Source organism: Lithobates pipiens, unplaced genomic scaffold (assembly GCF_037356315.1).
Source record: "Lithobates pipiens isolate NorthernLeopardFrog02 unplaced genomic scaffold, aLitPip1_a1.2 Scaffold_3, whole genome shotgun sequence".
Classification (NCBI taxonomy): domain Eukaryota; kingdom Metazoa; phylum Chordata; class Amphibia; order Anura; family Ranidae; genus Lithobates; species Lithobates pipiens.
In genome coordinates, this window is record NW_027507790.1 from 154,002,093 (window position 1) to 154,025,758 (window position 23,666).

General features: G+C 42.5%; 1 protein-coding gene across 2 annotated transcripts in view; it reads right to left on the minus strand.

Annotated features, from left to right (window-relative positions):
• ADGRV1 (adhesion G protein-coupled receptor V1) overlaps positions 1–23,666 on the minus strand; it is a 710,193-nt gene that overhangs the window by 114,910 nt on the left and 571,617 nt on the right. For both annotated transcript variants that reach the window (XM_077462401.1, XM_077462400.1), the window contains one exon: positions 17,917–18,033. In XM_077462401.1, the coding sequence (XP_077318527.1) occupies positions 17,917–18,033 (117 nt within the window). The remainder of the gene's footprint in view (positions 1–17,916; positions 18,034–23,666) is intronic.

Genomic DNA, 23,666 nt, shown 5'->3' on the forward strand with positions numbered 1-23,666 from the left:
AGCATGGAAGCTAAAGGAAAAATTATGTGCTGCTTAGTGAACCTGTTAATTTGTGTGGGAGAAACAGATGCTGCTATTGCTAAATTCATTCTAAAAATGCTAATTGCCTGGCTGCCCCTGGCTTCAATACCTCCGAGTCACATAGGAACAAGTTTGAAGCAAATGAGTTATATGTAATCTAATAAATTATACATAATCTAAGTGGTAGACTGAGAAAATACCAAAATCAAAACAATATATACATTTCAGAAAAAAAAAATCAACACTGGCAGCCTACATATATCTTTTATGACAGGTTTCCTTTAATGCAGATGAACTGCTACCAATTATGTGTGTTCTTGGCTTAAGTGAAAAAATCCCACCTTGTTTCAACACATTTTAAACTACAGTTTATTAACAAACACAGCTCTAAAATACATTTTCAATCATATTTATAGGATTCAAAAAGCTTCTTATTTAGTTTGGTTCTTAATCAAATCTTGGCTTTATTAACTTCCCTTATTTATATAAATGAAAAAGGTTGTGAGGTTACGCTGAAAGAAAGCTGTAAGAATTCTGAGAGGTTTTTGCAGTGGAACCTCAGAACAAGCTGCTGATATTCACAATTTCCACAGGGAAACTGCCAAATCCACCCTTGAACATTTATTTTAGTTTGTCCGGCTGTGGATGGAATGGAGATGTTCTCTAACAGAGGGAGATTCACATGGAAGTCAACACTGTTACATCTATAGAACTAGTTAATGGAAGTAAACTATATGACAAAACATTTGTGGCAACATCATACATACCTATACAGTCAAGTATGTGGTCAAACATCAAAACTTTTTATTTATAAATTCAGGCATTTATATGGTGCCAACAATTTAAGCACTCTATAATTGTATCAGTCCCTACTCTTAAGGAGCCAATTAACCTAGCCGCACATCTTTGGAGTATAGTGGCTTTTGCACAAAGCCAAGTTCAAAAACATATAGTATGATCATTTCAGTGTAGAGAAGCTCAAGTGGTTAGCACAGAGCCCTGACCTTAACATTATTAAACACCTTTGAGATGCATTGGAACACTGATTGATAGTTAGACGTCACCTAACATTAGTACCCAAACTCACAAATGCTTTTTTGGTTGAATGGGCACAAATTCCTGTAGACACACTCATAACTCCTGTGTAAGCCTTCCCAGAAGTGTGGAAGCTGTTATATCTGTGTAGCACTACCCCCAAAGGAGCTGCTGGTTAGATTTGGGCTTAGTGTTACCTCCTTTTCTCCTCACTTCACGTCTAGGGGTGTCCCGTGGTAGATGGCCCAGTAACTCGAGAGACTGACAACAGATCCACTTGAATGGATTTTATTTGCAAAACGTAGACAATGAACAGTCTCTTAAATTGGGATCAGAGGGTTGGAAAGGAAGTACTTGCTTACTTTGACTGCATACAGAGAATCACCATTCTCAACTGGATGTTCACTCAAGTTGTACAGTCCCTCTCTGACAAGGCCAAGCAGCCAACAAGGTGCTTAGCTCAGGAACAAGTCTCTGTCACAGACGTTGTAGAACATACAAGATAATGTCTCGGCCACAGACGTTGTTGTAGAACACGTAGGGAAACTAAACTTGAAGAACACTCGTAGGATACCTGGATCTTTCAGCCAGCTTGGCGATATCCACGAGACGGGATTCTCTTGGGTACTTCAGCCCTTCCAGGCTCTTACTAAGAAATCAAACCGTACGTGGTCTTCTTCTGAGGAGTCCTCCCCTGGAATGCTTGAAGTTACTGGGTCTCTCCCAAACCGGAGATGGCACCCAACCACCTCAGAATCCTCCTTTAGTTTCCTTGCCTCAGGCTAGCCAGTCCCAAGACATAAAAATTGGGTGGATCCGAAACCCAGGCCATAGCCTTCCTGGGGGCTGGTCAGGAGGACCAGGACCATGAAGTCAGTACATCATTCTGGACCGGAACCCCGAACCACGTGACGCCCGCATCTTAAATAGCCTCTCCCAGAAAGTATAGCAAGAGCGCCACTCCCACTGGGCCGTCTCCGAGAGAGAGTAACTAAAGCACCTAACCAGACCATAGTTCCATGCCTGCCAGAAGAGACAGTGCTCCCTGTGGCCAGGCTGAACATCTCACAGTCCAGTCAGACTGATGCTGAAGTCCAAATTGAGACAATTGTACCCAAACCAAACTGCAGTTCAGGCATAACTTTAACTGAAAAACGCAGGAGCCACCGCTACATCTGCAAGGGTGGGGAGTGGGTATATCATTGTGCCTTTTAGTCTGTTGCAGTGTTATGTGCTCTGTCTTGATAACACCTGTTCACCATGGAGCTCAATAGAGACTATTCTACATGTGCAACAACCATCAGAACAGAAATGCATCACTAGAATTTGTTTGTGCCAGCCATGTACGATAATTCTAATAATGATGACTATGCACTTGAGAAAAAGAAGGATAAAAAAATTGAATTAAGAAACGTATTATAAAAAATAAGAAGATGGCAAGAAAACTTGTGACTCACAGCCATTACAGAGGTGGGTGGTGTAAGCCTGTAGGCAGATGCAGTTTAGCCTCCTGGCAAAAGTGGCACTGTCTGGCAGCTGTCGTGCACAGAGGGAGAAGAAAGAGGAACTAGGTTCCTCTGGGGCCTCTGTAGGTCTCATCTGGGAAGCAGCTGTCCAATTGGACGCTATTGCCCTGGTTGACCTGGTAGCCATCTTTGATGTGGGCAGTGCTTATAAAAGCGATTCCCCCTTCTGTTTGGCATGCATTCCACATAGTGAATAGGATAGTGACAGATCTCTCACTGGTTAGGGACAGTCAGATTAGCATAGGGTCAGGTTTCTGGGACAAAGTAGGGACTGTCACTGTGTATGGAGCAGTAGGCTTCCTGTTTAATGCCCGGTTGCCAGTCTGCCTTCCAGCCTCCTCCCTTGCTGGATACTGTTGGGTGTCTACAGTGTGCACTCTTACTTCTTGTCTAGTTTCTTGGATGTGCTCTGGTCCATTGTGGCCCAGTTGCAGAGTTGCTGTACTTACTGTACTGTTAATACTCTTTGCTGCATTTACTAGTCTCCGTGTGAGTTCTCTTCCTCTGATGGGTAGTGAGTCCACGCCACACCTACAAGCCCTCTCCATACTAATTATTCTATTACAGCGTAGATGTGTAACCATTACCCGTTAAAACTTTAAAGCTGAACTCCAGGCAAACAGCTAAATACACCAATGAAATATATTTAAGGTGTCTTTTTGTCTGCCAAAATATCTCTGTTCATCTGGTTCTCTGCACCCTCCTGTGCAGCTCTTTAGTGGGAAGATCAGTGCACTGTTGTCACACACACACAAAAAAATGTTTACCTTGCAATTCTGTTTTAAGATGAAGGGGTTGTTTTACAAGGCAAGAGTTCACATATAATTTAAAGTAAACCTGTTATAAAAGAAATGCAGGGCTGTTACTACTGACTGCCTGCCTAAAATACTAGTTACCTGCCAATTATTGTTATTGTAAGGGTTTCAGTACTTTCAGAGTCACAAACCTGGAACAGATATGCAGATCTGAGTCGCTCTTCCACATAATTATGATGGATCAGTAACTCAAAGCATTGAAGCCAGAGGGTCAGCTGGATTGATAGCCAGGTGAGGAATATTTTAGAAAGAAAAGCAATGGTAGCTTCTGTTTCATTTAATTGTGCATCTCCCAGCTTAGTTCATCAGTATACTTTTATGCGTATGGCTGCAGAAAATTTCCAATGATATTACTTCATAAGTTCTTTGCTACCGGAAACTCATAAGGGTTGTTCTTTTATAATTTACCTGTTGCCCATACACATAGCAAGCATCCTTTTCTATATAATGAGTCAATATCTGAGAAAATGCAGCCTATTAATTCACCAAGCAGCAGTGACATTACTGCAGCATCAGGCACTTGTTTTATCTAGTCAGAAACTAGGTTACCATTCTGAGAGAATCATTATTCAACAATGTACTATGATCATTTATAGACTATTTCGCAGTTCAAAAACATTCACTATATTTAGTGAATGATACTGGTGCTGGATATCATAACACAGTGGTTCTCAGCACTGCCCTCAAGTACCCCCAACAGGCCATGTTTTGGGAATTTCTCTTAGATAAAATAGCTGCCCAAAATACCAAGCCTTTGACTTCGATTTAAATCATCTGTGCAAGATAAAGGAAAACTTGCAAACATGGCCTGTTGGGGGTACTTGAGGACAGGGTTTAGAACCAATGTCATAACATACAGTATGTCTTCGGGAGATTCTGGAACAAAGCAAAACATAGACGCCTCTAATAGAGGAAGTTATTCCAAAATCATCAAAAGGTGTGGTATCCACTCTTGGTTCAAACACACAGTATGAAGTGAAGATTGTACTGTTGGCTGTGCTAGGACCTCTGGTTAGGTGACTCGGGGGGGGATGAGGAGTCTCAATTGACCTGGGTCCTCACCCTCTCCATGTCAGTTGACAGAATAGCGGAGGATGAAATGCTGTGCATATGGGGGCCCTCACTTCATAATTGCCCAGGGCCCTATTTTGTCTAGAATTGTCCCTGCATACAAGCCAGGGCTCTGTAGTACATACAGGCCAGGGCTCTATACTAAATTTATATTAGACAATCTCGCTATTGAGTTTGTGAAACTCTACTATTATAGATGTAGCGCCGGTACTCCTGAAGAGTATCTGTAAATGTTCTGTAAATTTCATTTTTGCTAAGACCATAGTTGGGTCTTAGGGTTAAATTATGTAAATTGTGATTCTGGCATCAGTTTTGCTGGACTATATTGTGTTCTGCCTGGTCATAGGTGCATGTATCATCTCTGACAGGCATTGGAACGCAGTCTGGTTGGACGTATTGGGTACCAATCTCTCTCTGAGCCAATCAGTGGGTGCGTTGTCTCGCTGTGTATTCCAGGAGGGGGTACATAAGGTGCTGAGGTCACATGGTTCTGGGTTCTGGTCCAGAAGTATGTTCTGACTCCAGGGTCCCGGTCCTCCTGACCAGCCCCCAGAGGCCCTCATGGCCTGTGGATCCATCCGTTTCCGAGTCTCGGGTCTGGCTAGACCGAGGCACAGTAACTGGAAGGAGGATTTCAAGGTGGTCCGGTGCCGTCTAAGGTTTGGAGAAGTCCAGCAACTCAAAACGCAACTAGGGGAGGGCTCTTCAGAAGAGGGCCACGCACGAGGCTGGCTGCTCGGTAAGAGCCTGGAAGCTGAGCTGAAAGGACACCAAGTGAATCCACATTCTTACGGTATCGCAAGATACCGGCTGCAAGATACTGGTACTGTAAGAAAGTTCCTAATTTCATCCTTCGGTTACACCTAAGTTTATGTGCTAGCTTAAAGTTCTACAATCAAGTCTGTGGTAGAGACTTTGCTAAGCTTAAATCACCTCTCGGCTGCTAAATCCACAAACAGGGATTTATCCGATAGTTGAAATATCCAGTTGCAAATGGCTATTCCCTGGATCATCTAGAGAGAGACATTTCAAGTGTCAGCAGTTTCCAAACAAGTACCTGAGCTTTACTACCCATACCCTCTATTCCCAACTGTAGAGACTGTGTTCTGTTCAATGTTTTATGCAAATAAAAATTCCTCAAAAGGGATTCAAGTGTCGGTCTCTGCAGTTATTGGGCCATCAACCTCGGGAACCCCTAGACAAGAACGAGATGCAGAAGGTAAACGGTAAGCCCAACAAAACCAGCCGCTCCTTCGGGGGTAAGTGCTACATAGAATAATGGCAAACACTTAGGCCCTTTTCACACTGGGGCGGGAGCAGCGTCGGCGGTAAAGCGCCGCTATTTTTATCGGCGCTTTACCGTCGTTTTAGCGGCGGTGTGCGGGCGCTAGCGGGGTGGTTTTAACCCCCGCTATCGGCCGAAAAGGGATTAAACCCGCCCGCAAAGCACCGCTGCAGCGGCGCTTTGCCGGCGGTATTGCCGCGGTGTCCCATTGATTTCAATGGGTAGGAGTGGTATAGGAGCGGTGAATACACCGCTCCTTCACCGCTGCAAAGATGCGGCTAGCAGGACTTTTTTCACCGTCCTGCCAGCGCATCGCTCCAGTGTGAAAGCCCTCCGGCTTTCACACTGGAGTTAAAGGGGCCGGTTTTTTTCAGGCGTTACACAGGCGCTATTTTTAGCGCTGTAACGCCTGAATACCGCCCCAGTGTGAAAGCAGCCTAAGTCATCCTGTTTGCATTCATTCCAAACTCATAGAAATGTTAGGGCTGTATGAACATTATATATACTCTAAATATTTTGCCAAATGTTACCATTGTCTGGATAAATTATTACACACCCAGACCATATGGAATCTTTGTGTTGCTGAGCCCCATAACAACTTCATGCTCCATTATGATTATATCCATATCTTTGCTTACGTACACCACCCCATGTACTAAAAAAGATGAAAACTTTTTTCCATCATTAATCTAAGCAACATTTTAATCCAATCTAAGTTTTTATAATCATCCCATTTTAGGCCATTATACAGAGATCATATGCTTTAATCGATACATCTTATCAGTTTAAACTCTGTGTGACCTTTTAATGAGTGTAATTTCCATGAACAATTAACTAAACCACCAAGATGACATTCAATCCAAGCAAATATAATCATCTTAAATGTGTTACTGACTGCTTTCTGTCATATAACAGATACAATGGCCTCTAAGGATTATACAGACACAGGTATGGCTTAAATATATAAAAAAAAGAAGAGTAATACAGCGCTCCCTATATAGTGAGAAACGACAGTCCTATCAATTAAATATAGTAAATGGTGATGTGGCTAAACCAAATAAAGGTGATAGACAAGGAGTCTGAAAAGCAACAAAGAAAATACTAAGTTGCCTTACAGAGTGCTAAATTCCTTAGTTGCTACAATGTACAGTACATGTGTCATAAGTGTACCATGTGACATATCAAATATTAACAATGTGATAATAAGCCGCGATATTCATACAGTGCCAGAAGTAACACCAATAAATCGCATAAAAATCACATAAATATTGCATAAAAAATGAGGAGCTAAATTATAAAATATATGCAAATGTGAGATAAATAAATAAACCAAATCCAGATTATAATGTCCAAAACCATGCAATTCTAGCAAAACCAAAACCAAAGTCTTTGGTGATTATAAAGTGCTCAGTGACTTCCTATTGCAGTGAATACAGGAAAATATCAGGGTGACTTTCAGTGCTCCCCCTTGTGGTTCCCCACTCACCAGCTGCAGTAACCCCTCCAGGGGTATTATGCATGTAAGGAGGGCTGGAGCCCAGATGATGTTATAATCCTAAGCATCCGATATTCCCGTTATAGATCATCCAAGGGTATCTCGCTCCTAGATCCGTTAGGATGCACCTGATGTGCTCAGGGGGCATAACTCCCAGTTGTAGTAGTATCCAGCTCCTTGCTCTCACCACTCTCCGATGCAGCCAAGGGTATACATACGAGAAAAAATAAGGGCTCCCATTGTGTAGTAAAAGGTTTTTGGAAAAAATATTTATTTATAAAAAGTACATATATAAAAAGCGCTAACAAAAATCATAAAAAATCCATGAAAAAAAATGGTAAAAAGCAGGTTTACCACAAATAAAGATAAAAAGTCCTCAAAAACCTGATCTACATCTACGGGACAAGCATAGGTGGCTTCTAGGGTTGTGGAGTAACGCTAATAGCATGCGTTTCAGCTGCGCTCCACAAACACCCACAGCCGCTATAGTACCCGGAAGTGATGTCAGTACGTGGTAATGCCTTATGTACATTTAGTTTGTGAACGTCTTCTGAGGCGTTGTCTCGTTTGCATACCCTTGGGTGCATTGGAGAGTGGTGAGAGCAAGGAGTTGGATACGACTACAGCTGGGAGATCTGCCCCCTGAGCACATCAGGTGTATTCTAACGGACCCAGGAGCGAGATACCCTTGGATGATCTATAACAGCTGAATATCGGATGCTTAGGATTATAACATCATCTGGGCTCCAACCCTCCTTACATGCATAATACCCCTGGAGGGGTTACTGCAGCTGGTGAGTGGGGAACCACAAGGGGAGCACCAACAGTCACCTGGATATGTTCACTGCAATAGGAAGTCACTGAGCACTTTATAATCACCAAAGACTTTGGTTTTGCTAGCATTGCATGGTTTTGGACATTATAATCTGGACTTGGTTCATTTATTTATCTCACATTTGCATATATTTTATAATTTATCTACAAATTTTTTATGCAATTTTTTTATGTGATTTTTATGCGATTTATTGGTGTTACTTCTGGCACTGTATGAATATCATGGCTTATTATCACATTGTTAATATTTGGTATGTCATATGGTTCACTTATGACACATGTACATTGTGTTACAGTTTGACACTCTGTAAGGTGACTTAATATTTTCTTTGTCGCTTTTCAGACTTCTTGTCTATCACATTTATTTGGTTTAGAAACATCACCATTTACTATATTTAATTGATAGTACTGCCGTTTCTCACTATATAGGGAGCGCCGGATTACTCTTCATTTCTTATATATTTTTTTAAATTCTAGTGCCTTTGGGGGGACCTAGCAGGGTAGGTTGCATACCTATTTCCCTTTTTTTGCCTAAGCATGGTTGCTTTCATATATACAGGTATGGCTTAAGTTATAGTCTAGGCATCAAGATTCTACATTATTTAAGTAGAAAATGTTTCTCAGGCAGAGTGTAGTAAAAAAACGAAATTCATAATTAAATATTGCTGATACTGCAGCAAAACTGACTTTTACAAATTAAAAAAAAATGCTGTTTAAATTGCTGTCAATTGACAGCTTCAGCTGCTTTGCATCTGTTCAAAAACAAAGTGGCCGGGAATTTGATTCCTCAGAAACCGTATTCTATGGTCTGGTGAAGAAGCCACATGCAAAAAAATAAAATAAAAGGCAAGGTGTTTCCCTCATAAATCATACCAGGCCCTTCAGGGACCTCAAGCAAAAATCAAGAAAAAATAAAGCATAGGGTACCCTCCAAAAATTCACAACAGACCCTTATCTGAGTATGCAGAACCATACCCAAGCCACGTGCCCTCATAATTGTAGGACTTTTTTATTTTTTTATAATAAAGGACTTGTTGAAGGCATGTGGCCAGGTTCAGTTTAGATGAAGGTGGAAGGCACACGCTTGTCTCCCCCTTCCCTGGCTTACCAGACTGCATGCTCTGGTTTTGGAGTGGATTTCCAGAGGGGACCCCACACTTTTTTTCTGGATTTTTGTGTGGGGTTTCCAAGTGCCTGGTATGGAATTTTAAGGGGCCCATGCCGTTTTTTTTCAATGTTTGCACGTGGTCCCCCTTAAAAGTCATACCAGACCTCAAGGGCCTGATATGAATTATAGGGAAGGAAGCAGCGGGTGCCGACACCCCCTGGTTCCCTAAAGTGAAAGAAAACCTTACCTATAACCATTATTAAAAATGTTCTCTTCACTGTTTTCCTATCTATCCTGCCTAACCTGTATAAAAAAGATTTGTGTACTTCCCTATTTTTATCTGGTCTGGTCATGTGATCCTGCAGCTCTGTGTAAGGGAGTTGTGACATCACTCGTAGGCTCCCATGTCCAGCCATTTTTGATGCTCTCTCGTTTTCCAATGAAGCAGCAGCTCACTGACCGGGGGGCAACCACACGACTGGAGCATTTTAAAAATAGGCACAGATCTTTTTTATACAGGTTAGGTAGGAGATGTTGGGGGGCATTTTTAGGAATTGTTACAGTTAGACATTTCTTTCACTTTAACAAGCTTGGAAGAAGAAAGCTGCCATATATAGTATTAGGAGAAAACCTGATGCTATAGTATATATGATTTTCAGCTCTTGCCAAACAGGCTAAAAATCCAGCGTTCGAACGAGCACTTCAGCAAATGATGTCCAGTCTGAACCTGTCTTCAACCCGAACCAGGAGCTCATCCCTACTAATTATGTATGTGACAACATATAATGAGGACACGTGTGACCTACAGACCTGGTGACTATGACATTATTTTAGGTCTTTAACATTTTCAGATAAAGAATGTAGTGTAAAAAAATCTGTAGTATAAATACTGTATGTCTGTACAGTTCACTAACAGAAAATGTGATATTTTTCAAGGGAATATTTTTCAGTATCATAAACGCTGCATATTTATGTGGTTAATGTAGACTTTGGGGTTGATGTACTAATGGAAAAGAGATAGATCTTTCATTAACACTGCTATTTATTTGCAAAGCTGATCGCTGTTTTTCCTGTGCAAGGTAAAGAAATAGGTTCACTTTAATGCAGACTTCCAGAAAGGCATATACTGTATTTACCTTTACTTGTGTTCCAGTGTTGTCTATTCAACCTCTAGAAGTGGAAGGATATCCCTGTGTACATTTTAAATCCCTGTAGTCATAGTTTACACAAGGCTATGACTTCCTGTGTGCCAAGGATGATTGGCTCAGCACTTTCCTATAGATGGTGTTGCAAGTTTCTCTATACCTGGAAGCATGTGCTGGAAGGAATAGTAGGGAATAAAGGAAAACAGAGTATATGCTGTTTGGGGGATTCAAGCAATCCTGTTGCTTTTTCCTAAATAAGCAAAGAAAAGGTCTGTTTTTAAGGTCAATATCTAATTACCAAATATAGGCTTTTAAAAAAAAAACTATTTGATTCATTTTAAAGTGGTTCTAAAAGCCAAAGGTTTTTATTTTAATGCACTCTCTGCATTAAGATAAAAACCTTCTATTGTCAGCACCCCCCCCCCCCCCCCTTCCAAAATACTTACATGAGCCCAATCTCTATCCAGCGCTGTTTCCAAGAGCAGCGGCGCGGCTGTCTCTCTCCCTCCTTACTGGACTCAGTGAGGGTAACATGAACCATTGGTTCCTGCTGCGGTCAATCAAATATAGTGATGAGGGAGGTGGGGAAGGATTGGGGCCAAGCCATTGCATGATTGCGCGTGTTCCCCACACGTGAGAAAAACACGTTGTTGTTTGGCAGACGTGTAGGGGTGGCAATCATTTTTAACGGCAACCCCATGCATTGGCAAAACGTCCATGTTGTTACACACGTGAAATTATATGGTGCTGCAGCTCTGTGAGATTCTGTGCAGCACTATTTTCAAAAATGGTCCAAGACTTCTTTCTCTGTGTTTCTGCAGGTAGGGTAGTTCATTAAAATGAATGGGCTGCCCTACCCACAGAACACAGCTTGCACAAGTGTGAACCAGACTTTAGGTATCCAAGCCTACATCACGTGAATTGTTATTTTATCGAAACTAGTAAAAGCGATTCTTCCTGATCTCCTCAGTAGACAACACAACCTGAAGCTACTGGTATTTAAGAAGTGGTAAACTGTGCAATAATCTTGGTAAAACTATGGATATACATACATACATAAAAATAAATTAATAAAATAGTGGTCCTGCAATGAATTCAGCTGACCTATATGGTAATCTGTGAACTGAAAATTTAGATACTACATGTATTAAACATTTGTAAATTCAGGCTTGTGTATCTTTAATTATTACGCATGTACTTAAAGCGAATGTAATTTTTAATACTTGCTGACCACCTAACTGGGAAAATACGTCACTACTTTGACATTTAATACCAGGGTTATGGCTGCAGCTAAGTGCCATAGCCTCAGTATTTCCCTCAGGCGCCGGTCTTTCTGACAAAAGTTGTCTTAGCGACGCTTTGCAGTGGTTCCTGGGCTTACCTAGGCGATCGATAGCTCCGGGAACCGATCCATCGCTGGCAGTGCTTGGACAAAGAGATGAGCGAAGGAAAGATGGCCTCCGCTCATCTCTATAACCTAGGAGGACTGGAGCGACGTTATGAGCGACGTCACTTCTGGTTCCATTCCCATGTAAACAAGGCCATTTTTTTTTACGCAAATTTTTTTTTTTAAAGAGTATGGGAGGGTAGATTTGGAGTCTTTCAGACCCCAGATCTCTCCATCAAGAGGACCTGTTATGCTCTATTGTTAACACAAGGGATGTTTACATTCTTTACATTAGCAATAAAAGTGATCAAAAAACATTTTTTAAAGGGACAGTGTAAATATTAAAAAGTATAATAAAATAATTAAATATAAAAAAATGTAAAGTGCCCCTGTCTCTCTGTGCTCATACACATTAGTGAATTCATACATAGGTCATGCTCACGTATGTAAACGATGTTCGTACCACATATGTGAGGTATCGCCACGAAAGTCAAAGCGAGAGCAAACATTCTAGAACTAGACCTATCCTGTAACTCTAAACTGGCAACCTGTAGAATTTTTTAAAGCATCGACTATGGAGATTTTGTGGCACCATTCCACAAGCGTGCAATTTTAAAGCATGACATGTTGGGTATTTATTTACTCAGCATAATATCATCTTTCATTATTTACAAAAACAAAAATGGGATATATATTGTGTTTTGTTTATTTTTAATTTTTTTCTGAAAAATTGCATTTGATAAAACACTGAGCAAAAACTGTGTGAGATAAAAAATTACAATGACCACCATTGTATTCTCTGCATTCTCTGTAAAAAATAAAATAAAATAAATATATATATATATATATATATATATATATATATATATACATATATATAATGTTTGGGGGTTCTGAGTAATTTTTCAGAAAAAATACAGATTTTTAATTGTAAAAAAGAATGTCAGAAAAATGCCTGATCAGCAAGTGGATATATAGCAAACATCTCATAGTTATCTGCTCTGTGCAATTGTTTTGAACAAAGCAGCCCCAATCCCCCATTTCTGGGGTCCCCCGCCAGTGCTCCTGGTCCTGCCTCCCTTCTGAGTGCCCCATAGAAAGCCTCTTGCTATGGGGGCATTCTTGTGGGCTCGATCCCGAGCCGGCTCTGTGTGTCCATAGAAACATAGATCAAAACATTAGCTAAAACAAACATTATATTGTCTGTATCATATATACCCTTGAAAAGTGAAGCAACATAACCTCCAACTCTCTTTTAGCACACCCTCCTATTAGGTACAGCACACGCACAATGTTCAAAAACTAAAAAGCAGGTAGGAGTGAGAAGCATGAGTGTGGGTGTGTGGAGAACACCTCTTCTGCTGCCAGGACTCAAATTTTTTTTTCCATATTTATAACAGAAGATTAGATTAGTACAGCAGATATCACAACCAATAACATAGAACATGGTGCTGTAAGTATTTAAGTGGTTTGACCCTCCTTGAGTATTAAAATAATGCAAACATGAAATGTCAGCAAGTAATACTTTACTGGAATCCGCGTCATTAAGCCTTGTTCTGCTTGGTACTGCTTAGTCTTATCGGAATTCCTCCATGCAAGGTGAGATAACATACTCAAGCAAATCAAATATGTTGTTTATGGCTGAGAATAAATAAGTACTATGTACATATTATGAAAAAATAACAACTCTCTAGTAAATCTTAATATGTTTGAGGGCTACAGTGTCCCTATTGGATATCAGACATAGAACCTCGGGTCTGGGACTAGGGATGAGCCGAAAACCCCCCGTTTCAGTTCGCACCAGAACCTTCGAACGGACCGAAAATTCGTACGAACTTTAGAACCCTATTAAAGTCTATGGGACTCGAACGTTCGAAATCAAAAGTGCTAATTTTAAAGGCTAATATTCAAGGTATTGTCCTAAAAAGGGTTTGGGGACCCGGATCCTGCCCCAGGGGACATGGATCAATGCAAAATGTTTTTTTTAAATGCCCGTTTTTTCGGGAGCACTGATTTTAATGATGCTTAAAGTGAAAAAAAAAAGACTTTTGGGTCTTGTATGGATATTAAGGATAACCCCGTACCCAAATTAAAAAAAGGAAAGGTGTGGGGCCCCCAGGCCCTATATACTCAGAACAGCAGTATACAGGCAGTGCAAACAAGACAGAGACTGTGTAGGTTTGTTGTGTTTAGTAGAATCTGTTTGTAATTTTGAACTGGTACATTTTTAAACTGTAGCTCCAGTAAAAAAAAATCTATTTTTAAGCTTTTTTGGAAAAAATAGGGAAGGGTTATCACCCCTGTATAATTTTTTTGGCCTTCTGTCTTTTTTCATCTTCCTTCCTTCCATTTGTAAGTAGGTGACGTTTATAAGTTGGATGTTTGAAAGTAGGGGCCTGCCCTATATGCTCTGCATACATTTGAGCCTAAGGTGTTGGTTTTGCCACAACACTGTAAGCCCTCAAAGTGACTCTTGGTGGGTGCTGGAATGACCTGCTGTGAACTATTATATCAAGAATTGTAATTACATGCCATTGTTGAACAGTGGTAGAAAAATTGGGCCTTTGGTGGTTGTGGTGGTGGTGGTGCTGCTGGTGCCACAACACTGTAAGTCCTCACAGTTACTCTCGGTGGGCGCTGGAACGGGCCAGCTGTGAAATATTATATCAAGAATTGTAATTACATGCACCTGTTAAACAGGGGCTGAAAAATTAGGCCTGAGGCACTGGTGCCACAACACTGCAACCCCACACAGATACTCAAGTTGGAGCGCAGGAATGAGCCCTGCTGCAAAGTATTGCATCAAAAATTTTAATTACACGCCCCTGTTAAACAGTGGCTGAAAAATTGGGCCTTAGGCACTGGTGCTGGTGCCACGACACTGCAACCTCTCCCAGATACTCTAACTGGAGTACAGTAATGAGCCCAGCTGCAAAGTATTGCATCAAAAACTGTAATTACCTACACCTGTTAAAAAGGGGCTGAAAAATTGGGCCTTAGGCACTGGTGCTGGTGCTACGACACTGCAACCTCTCCCAGATACTCTAGTTGGGGTGCAGGAATGAGCCCTGCTGCAAAGTATTGCATCAAAAATTGTAATTACACGCCCCTGTTAAACAGGAGCTGAAAAATTGGGCCTTAGCCACTGGTGGCGGCACCCAGAACTGTCCTTCCAAGCTATCAGCAGGATCATTGAGAAGGAAGAGGATAGTCAGTCAACATAACAGGACAGTCACTCAGCATCACCATAGGCAGTCTTGAAGGGATGTGACATTTAAAAAAAAAAAAAATTTCGGTTACATCAGCTTCAGGTGCTTGGTAGCTGGTGCTGATCCAAGACTGATTCATCTTTATGAAGGTCAGTCAATCAACCGAGTCGGTGGACAGGCGCACCCTGTGATCGGTTACAAAGCCTCCAGCAGCACTGAATGTGCGTTCTGAAAGAACACTGGATGCAGGACAGGCCAGTAGCTCAATTGCATACTCTGCAAGCTCTGGACAGTGATCCATCCTCAAGACCCAGTAAGCCAGAGGATTTTCGGTGGGAAAGGTGTCCAAGTCTGGCCTTGCCCCTAGGTATTCCTGCACCATTTAAATCAGACGCTGGCGATGGTTGCTTGTGGCCAATTATGGCTCTCCTCGCTGCCGACACTGATTGGCCAAGCATGTGGGGTCACAGTGCCTGCTTGGCCAATTATCAGCCAACAATGCTCTGCCATGGCGCAGTGCATTGTGGGCCGTGAGCGCCACACGAACATGGCGCGAAAGGCCCACAAAGTTCTGATTTTGCCGAACGAGCGAATAGCCAGTGTTCGACTCGAACACCGAGCTCATCCCTATCTGGGACAAACATTCTATACATATATATGTACATACAGCATATAATATATATACGTATATTGTACAATCACCCACACAGCCAATGTAAAATTTTAAACCAATGTATCTTTATATGTGGCAAATGACCATTTATGTAGCCAAAATATGTATTTGCTTTATTTTGCATGGAGTTGGGATAGCTTAGATCAGGGGTAGGCAAACTTCATGAGATAGAGATCTACTTGAACAACACTGATGAAGTCAAAGATCACCAGGCACAGTGTCCAGTTGTGATGGCCGGTCCACACCAGAACACAGTTGCAGAAAGGCATGTTCCATGTGTGTTTACTCCACCGTGTTCATAACGCACTGCCTTTGTGATGTACAGCGGGTGATGATACATTGTTAACCCCAAATGTAGATCGCAAAGCAATGAATATAAAAAATTTATTACAAGAGAGTGCAGGGGTTGATAGTGCTTTAGGCTCACAATGCAGGGATTGGGAGTGCACTCAGACTGCAGGGATTGAGTAGGGGGTAGGGATGATGTGAATGGTGGTAGAGGACACTGCTATGGGGGTGGCCCAGCCCATAAGAGTGACAACTGCCCCATCACACCCCCCCTCCACATCACACATGCAATGTAGTGTCCCCCCCCTTCCCTCCCATAGCATCCTACCTGTGAACACATGAGACCTAGACCTGGACACAGGCAGGAGCAGAAGCTGGCCAAATGACTTTTCATATTAACAAGCTGATGATTGGTTGCTTAGGAACTAGCAAACAATCACCTGTGGGTTAACTGGAAAAGTTAATTTGTCTGACTCCTCCCCCCACCCTCTGTCCTGAGCTGTGCTGCTTCTCGCTCTCTGCTGTTGACAGCAGTGGAGGAGGAAGGAGAGGAGGGAGAGAGGAGGACTGAAGGCTTGGCGGAGGAGGATAAGGGCGGAGAGAGGCTCAGACAGGATCGGCAGCTAGCAGTAGGAGGCAAAGGTCGGCGGCACAGACCTGTTCCCTGTCACAGACCTGTTCCCTGTCACCTACTCGACGGATTCCCAACCCCCAGCTTAGATTGTCTGCCAGGTAGCTTTGCTATGGACATATTGGGGAGATTTTTCCTTGCTACCTGTCCAGGAAAGGCTGTAAAGGTGAAAACTCTCCAACGGAAATACAAATATAATTAAAACTCTTTTTTTTATCAGAGGTGACATAGGATTAGAACCTGGTAAGGGTATTGCTACTATCTACAGTATGTTGCCACTGGGAAGACTTTCCCGCACTTGCTGGATTGAGGTATTCTCAGCAGGAAGTGAAGTTAAAGCTCCCCAACACGGAAACAGAGACCAAAAATGTCTGGCGTAAACGTTATCACACTCTATCTAACATGAAAGAAAATAGTTGGCTTAAAGTGAGCTCCAGGCAAAGCTTTTCTTTAATTGTTGGGCAGAAGGAGAAAGGGCTAGAACATCTGCCAGGTTTTTACTGTAGTGTGAAAGTCTGTCTAATGGGGCAAAGACAACAATAAAAAAATTTGTAGCTGTGGGAAGGGTTACAACCCTTACATGTTGGCTTCTTATATCTAAGGCCGCGTACACACGGGCGGATTGTCTGTCCAACTTAGTCCGCTGAACCGTGTTTCAGCGGACAATCCGCTCGTGTGTGGGCTTCAGCGGACTTTTTCAGCGGACTTTTTCAGCGGACAATCTGACGAACAAAGTCTTACGGAATTTCCGTAAGACAGTCCGTTCAAACTTGGTTTTGTCCGTCCAAACTTGGTTTCAGCGGACAGTCCGCTCGTGTGTAGGCAAGTTGGACGGACTAAGTATGGTGCATGCTCAGAAAGGGTTTACACTGCCGAAGGTTGCATTGCAGTGTATAGGACGTCGTTTTTCTAGTCCCGTCGTACGTGCTGTACACGTCATCACGCATGCTTTCAGCGGACTGTCTGCTCATCGTGTGTGGTCAAGTCCGTTCATGCTAATTTTGAACGGACTGTCTGTCAGATTGTCTGCCAAACTTAGTTGGGCAGACAATCCGCCCGTGTGTACGCGGCCTAAGACTCTTGAGGTAAGATGTCCCAGCTCCACCTAACAGCCACAGTCACTGTAATGCCAAAGCTGAATAAAACTCAGTAGAGCTTCTATAAAATTGAATAATTAAAGTGGGAATTGCACCTGCCAGTTGTAACACATTTTTTTTGGCTTGTTAGGAGAGGAAAGAGACATAAACCAGTGTAGGGAAATTTTACCATTGTGTGTCTCAACCCACTGGAATCAACCAAAAATGTTAATATTGGTTTAAGGTGAAGAATAATTAAAAAAATATTTATTTGTGAGTTATTACAGTAGAATAAGGAGTTAATTTGGCTTGCTTACCTGAATAAACATCCAAAAGAATTGGCTGAGATAAAAATAGTGTGTGATAGCTGCCAGACCAGCACAGCCTTCATTAGAGAGCTCTCGGCTAATGTATGCAGAGGCCAGGAAGGAGATCTGCAACAGAACACAGAATTCTATTAAAGCAACCAAAATTTTCAGGGCAAAAGTTCATTAGCAATGCAGTTAAACAGATCATGGTGTGCATGTAATTACAGGACTGTTACAATAACTGTTTCCTATGGGTCATGATAAAAGAAAAACAAGGAAGCGCAAGTATTGACATTAAACATGTATTCACAAATGGTTAAAAATGACTTACAGGATACAGTAATGAAAGTTCATCAACATGAAAAGTCTGCCGCTCATTCCTGTCCTTAGGAACCCGCCAGTAGACTCCAATAGCTTTGAATGGGAACGATAGAATATGAATGCCCTGTGTCTCCAGGAAGTTCTGCAGACTAGGGTCTCATGTTCCATCTTTTGCATTCACAGCTATTGAAGTCTACTGGTGGGTTCCTAGGGACAGAAGGAAAACTTGGAACCCCTTGCAATTAATTAGTTTTCTGCAGGGATTTGCCATAAAATTGTGATCTGACCATAATATAAGTCACAATAGACAAACACAATGTGCTTAAGCTGATAACATATAAACAGTTATAATTTCTCATGTCTTTATTGAACACACCCATTAAACATTCACAGTGCTGGAGAAAAGAGTAAGTAAACCCTAGGAATTAATAGCTGTTTGAACTGCCTCTGGCAGCAATGACTTCAAGCAGGCATGTTCCGCATCTCTGGATCAGACCTGCACAACGTTCAGGATGAATTTTTGACCATTCCTTTTTACAAAACTGCTTCAGCTCAGACACATTTGTAGAATGTTTGGTGTGAATGGCTTTCTTGAGGTCATTCCACAGCATCTCTATGGGGTTAAACCCTGGGATGTGATTGGGCCAATTCAAAAAGTGCATTTGCTTTTTCTGAAGCCAGTCTGTGGTGGGTTTACTTCAATGCTTAGGGTCATTGTCCTACTGCATCACCTAACTTCTACTAAGCTTCAGCTAGTGGACAGCCACCATGACATTATACTGAAGGATATTTTGGTAACATTGGAAATTAATTTTCCCCTTGGTAGTAGTCCAAGGGAGCGAAGCAAGCAACAATTGTGATGTTCCCTCCACCAAACCACACTGTTGGGATAATGTTTTCATTTTATTGGTAAACTGTGCCCTTTTTGTGCCATATATAGTACTAAGTACTCTTCCTCAACAATTAAACTTTTTCTTAATCAGTCAACAAACCATTTCCCCAGTAGTGTTGCAGTTTGCGAAGGTGCTCTTCCATGGTGCTCTGCCATGGGATTGAGGATTAAGGATACTGCTTTGTGCCTTGGGAGTTACCTTGGCTAGGTTCCCACTTCTAGGAAGAGAAACCACAGTACTAAACGGTCTTCAATTAGGCTGGGTTCACACTATTGCGAATTGGATGTGGGTTCCCCTAGTAAACCTAATTGGACCTCTAGTGTTTAGGGAGAAGAGACAGGAAAAGCTTTTACGACAAAAGTTGAGGAGGATATATCGAGGAATTGATTAATAATACCAATTATAGATAAATGGAACGATTTTACTATTATACTACACTATTGTAGCCAATTTCTTTCCTCTGAGTGGAATACACTGATGCTTGCTCCTAGCCTGGAGCCCAAGGGATGCCTCTGAAGATACTGCGAGCACAAAAGTCATCTGTGATTGATGTCTTTTTACACAGCTATATGCACTACAGTATATGATGATCACATATGTGGAAATTGCTACATATATAGACTTTTTTTTAATCAGATTTTTTCTATGGTGATGTTCTGATTTTTGACTTTTGGATTTGTGGACTCTTTTTCTGCACTTTGTTTTGTATTGCTGCATTATCCGTAGTGGTCCTTACTTTTAATTTTGAGCCTTGGGAATAATTACTATTGCACATTATTATATATGTTTTATATTGCACTAAATGCATGGTACGGACTGTGATATATCACATGTACGTATCGGGACTTTATAATACGTACTTTTGTATAGGATATTGTTCACCTTTTTGGGCAATTAATATGATTGGTTCTTCTTTTATGAAACATATGATTATGTTACTGGATTTTTATATATGAGGTGTATATACACAATTATTAGGAACACTTAGTTAGCAGTGTGTCTAACTGACCTTTGGGAGTTACATTGTGTCTCTAACTGACCTTTGGGAGTTACATTGTGTCTCTGTCCATTAACATGTGTATTGAGGGGGGTCTGTTTTGTAGACCCACACATATGGTTACACCCATAGTGGGCTTGCTTCACACTCTTTCAGGTGTTTAGCTCTAGTGTACACCTCTTATTGTGGCTACAACCCCCACCCCTTGATCCCCTTGTACCTGTCTGTCTTTGGTAGCGCCACTGACCCCTTTATTAATATATTTTTTTATTTTTGGTGTCCCTTAGGGGAGGCAGCCACCGTATATTTTACCATAAGCGTGGCTTTTTCCCCTTTATATTAAAATCAATGTGATGTTCTTAGGATAATCTAAAAGTTATACTTTATTACACCCCAATGCAATGATGATTCCAACACACAAAATATGTTTTAAAATTTCCTTGAGGGAAGATTCTGATTGGTAAGTTTATAGGAGAATATCAGCTGGAAGAACACAAGCTTTGGACAATACAATATCTGTGTTTGAATTTAAAAGAGTTTGGGTGCTATTTTTCTACAAGTCATCCTTGTAAAATCAACTGTAAGAATCAAGAGAGAACTGGTTTTCAGTCGATCAAGATTGGAAAGCACAGAGACCTGAATGTAAAATGCCATGAGCTTGCTAACCCAAAGCTAATGGGATTAATGTAGTCTTACGTTTGGTTTGATAAGCCCAGTAACATGCCACGGCATGGTTGTTTTTCGGCTCTCAAAAGTATTCAAGTTCATGTACAGTATAAACAAAATATGGCAAGTTCGGACATAACAGACGTATTACTGCACAATTGGGGGTCTCTTGCAAAATGTATTTAAACGTACATGAAAACAGTTAGCTTAAACACATGAATAAAGGCATTAGACTGTCTCCTCTTGAAATGCAATAACAAACTATCTTGTCATGCAAAACCTTATTCAAAACAACTTGAGATTAACATTCCTTTATAAGAAAAATAAAACCTGAGTTCAGCAGTTTCCAAATGCTGCTTATTGATGTTGTAAATACAGGCTTATGTCCTAGAACAAAATATAGTTATTTTTCTTAAATATCTTATCCATTGGATTGTTTTTCTAACATGCTTTAATTTGCCAAAATGGCCATAGGAACTAAACAGGACACTAAAAAGTGGAACTCTTTTCTACCTGCTGCATTAAACTGGCCACAAATTAAGAGAAGGGCACACGAAAAATCAGGTTGGTACACTGATCATTAGTGATGGACGAACTTCCGACGGGACGTTTCGCGAACGCGAAATGCGAACGGACCCAAACGTTCGCGAAACCGAACGTTCGCCGCGGGCCCCATTGACTTCAATGGGAGGCGAACTTTGCAAACCTTCATGTCGAATTTGCGGCCACGTGGTAATTATTAGGGGGTAAAACGTAGTCCCACCATCTGGACAATGACATAATACATGTATGAGGTGAATTTGGGATCGATAACTACAAGCATTTTTATTTTATTTGGGAAATTGTTCTAACAATTCAGGACTATGGAGCTAATGAAGGCAATGGAGGAGAGGGAAGGTCAGGGACCAGGGTAGGCAAAGAAGAGGGTGCAGGAGATGATCACCAGCAGCGTGACATACCGGAATGACACATGCACCGTGATAGAGGCATCTGACAGCAGCACCGTAATACAGAGCACTGACAGCAGCACCGTGACATACAGCGCTGACAGCAGCACCGTGACATACAGCGCTGACAGCAGCACCGTGACATACAGCGCTGACAGCAGCACCGTGACATACAGCGCTGACAGCAGCACCGTGACATACAGCGCTGACAGCAGCACCGTGACATACAGCGCTGACAGCAGCACCGTGACATACAGCGCTGACAGCAGCACCGTGACATACAGCGCTGACAGCAGCACCGTGACATACAGCGCTGACAGCAGCACCGTGACATACAGCGCTGACAGCAGCACCGTGACATACAGCGCTGACAGCAGCACCGTGACATACAGCGCTGACAGCAGCACCGTGACATACAGCGCTGACAGCAGCACCGTGACATACAGCGCTGACAGCAGCACCGTGACATACAGCGCTGACAGCAGCACCGTGACATACAGCACTGACAGCAGCACCGTAAGCAGCCCCAGGAGGAAGTCAGCACAGCACAGGGATGGTGTGATCCCCTCATAATAAGAACCCCCAGGAGGAAGTCAGCACAGCACAGGGATAGTGTGATCCCTTCATAATAAGAACCCCCAGGAGGAAGTCAGCACAGCACAGGGATATCATAAGCAGCCCCAGTAGAAATATGACACCGCTCAACCTCTTCAAAGAGGAGGGTAGGGGCATATAGTACGGTGTGCTTTTTTGGGTCAAGGAAGTGAGCCAAATGAATTAAGAAGGTCTGTGTGCTTGATTAAAAAAATAGTTTATAGACATATACATGGTCTACTGGTCACATGTGTTGAATTCCTCCGAGATCCATGCCTCATTCATTTTTAGAAATGTGAGGTAGTTAACACTGTGGTGAGCTAGGCGAGTACGCTTATCGGTCACAATCCCCCCTGCTGCGCTGAACGTCCTTTCGGACAGGACACTGGATGAGGGGCAAGCCAACAGTTCGATTGCAAATTGGGCAAGCTCTGGCCAGAGGTCAAGCCTGCCCACCCAGTAGTCTAGGGGTTCATCACTCCTCAGAGCGTCCACATCGGCCGTTAACCCAATGTAGTCGGACACCTGACGGTCTAGGCGTTCCCTGATGCTGGATCCGGATGACACCTGTCGATGGGTCGGCTGAAAGAATGACCTCATATCCGAAGTCACCAACACATCTTCAAACCGGCCTCTTCTTGCAGGCGCTGTTGGATTGGTACCCGCAAATCCTTCTCTGGGAGTGGGAATTGCTCCTCTGCCAGCGCACGCAAAAGCAGAATGCAGCATTTCTCGAAGCAAGGCCTGGAAGTGCTGCATTCTGACAGCCCTCTGCGACGGCGGTAACATTTCCGCCATTTTGTGTTTGTACCGGGGGTCTAAGTACGTTGCCACCCAGTACTGGTCCTTGACCCTCATGCTTTTTATACGGGGGTCCCTATTAAAACACTGGAGCATGAAGGCCCCCATTTGCACTAAAGTGGAAGCGGTGTGGTGGCCTGGCTCCTGCTCATCATCCAGGATAATGTCGTCCTCTTCATTCTCCTCTCCCCATCCTCGCACAACAGGGATCCCAGAAAGGTTTAAAGCATGCTCTTCTTGCTCCTGCTCATCCGCCCCGGCACCATCCTCCTCTGACTCCTCATCAGACTCCTGTTGTTGACTTGTCTCAGATAGAGTAGCCCCCCCTGGGAATTCATCCAGCATTGCGACTTCCTCATCTTCCCGCTCCTGCTCCTCCACAGCCTGATCAATGACACGACGCAATGCACGCTCCAGAAAGAAGGCATAAGGTACCATGTCACTGATGGCGCCATGGCTGCGACTGACCAGTTTGGTGATCTCCTCAAATGGCCGCAGAAGTCTGCATGTGTCGCGCATGAGCAGCCACTGGCGCGGTGA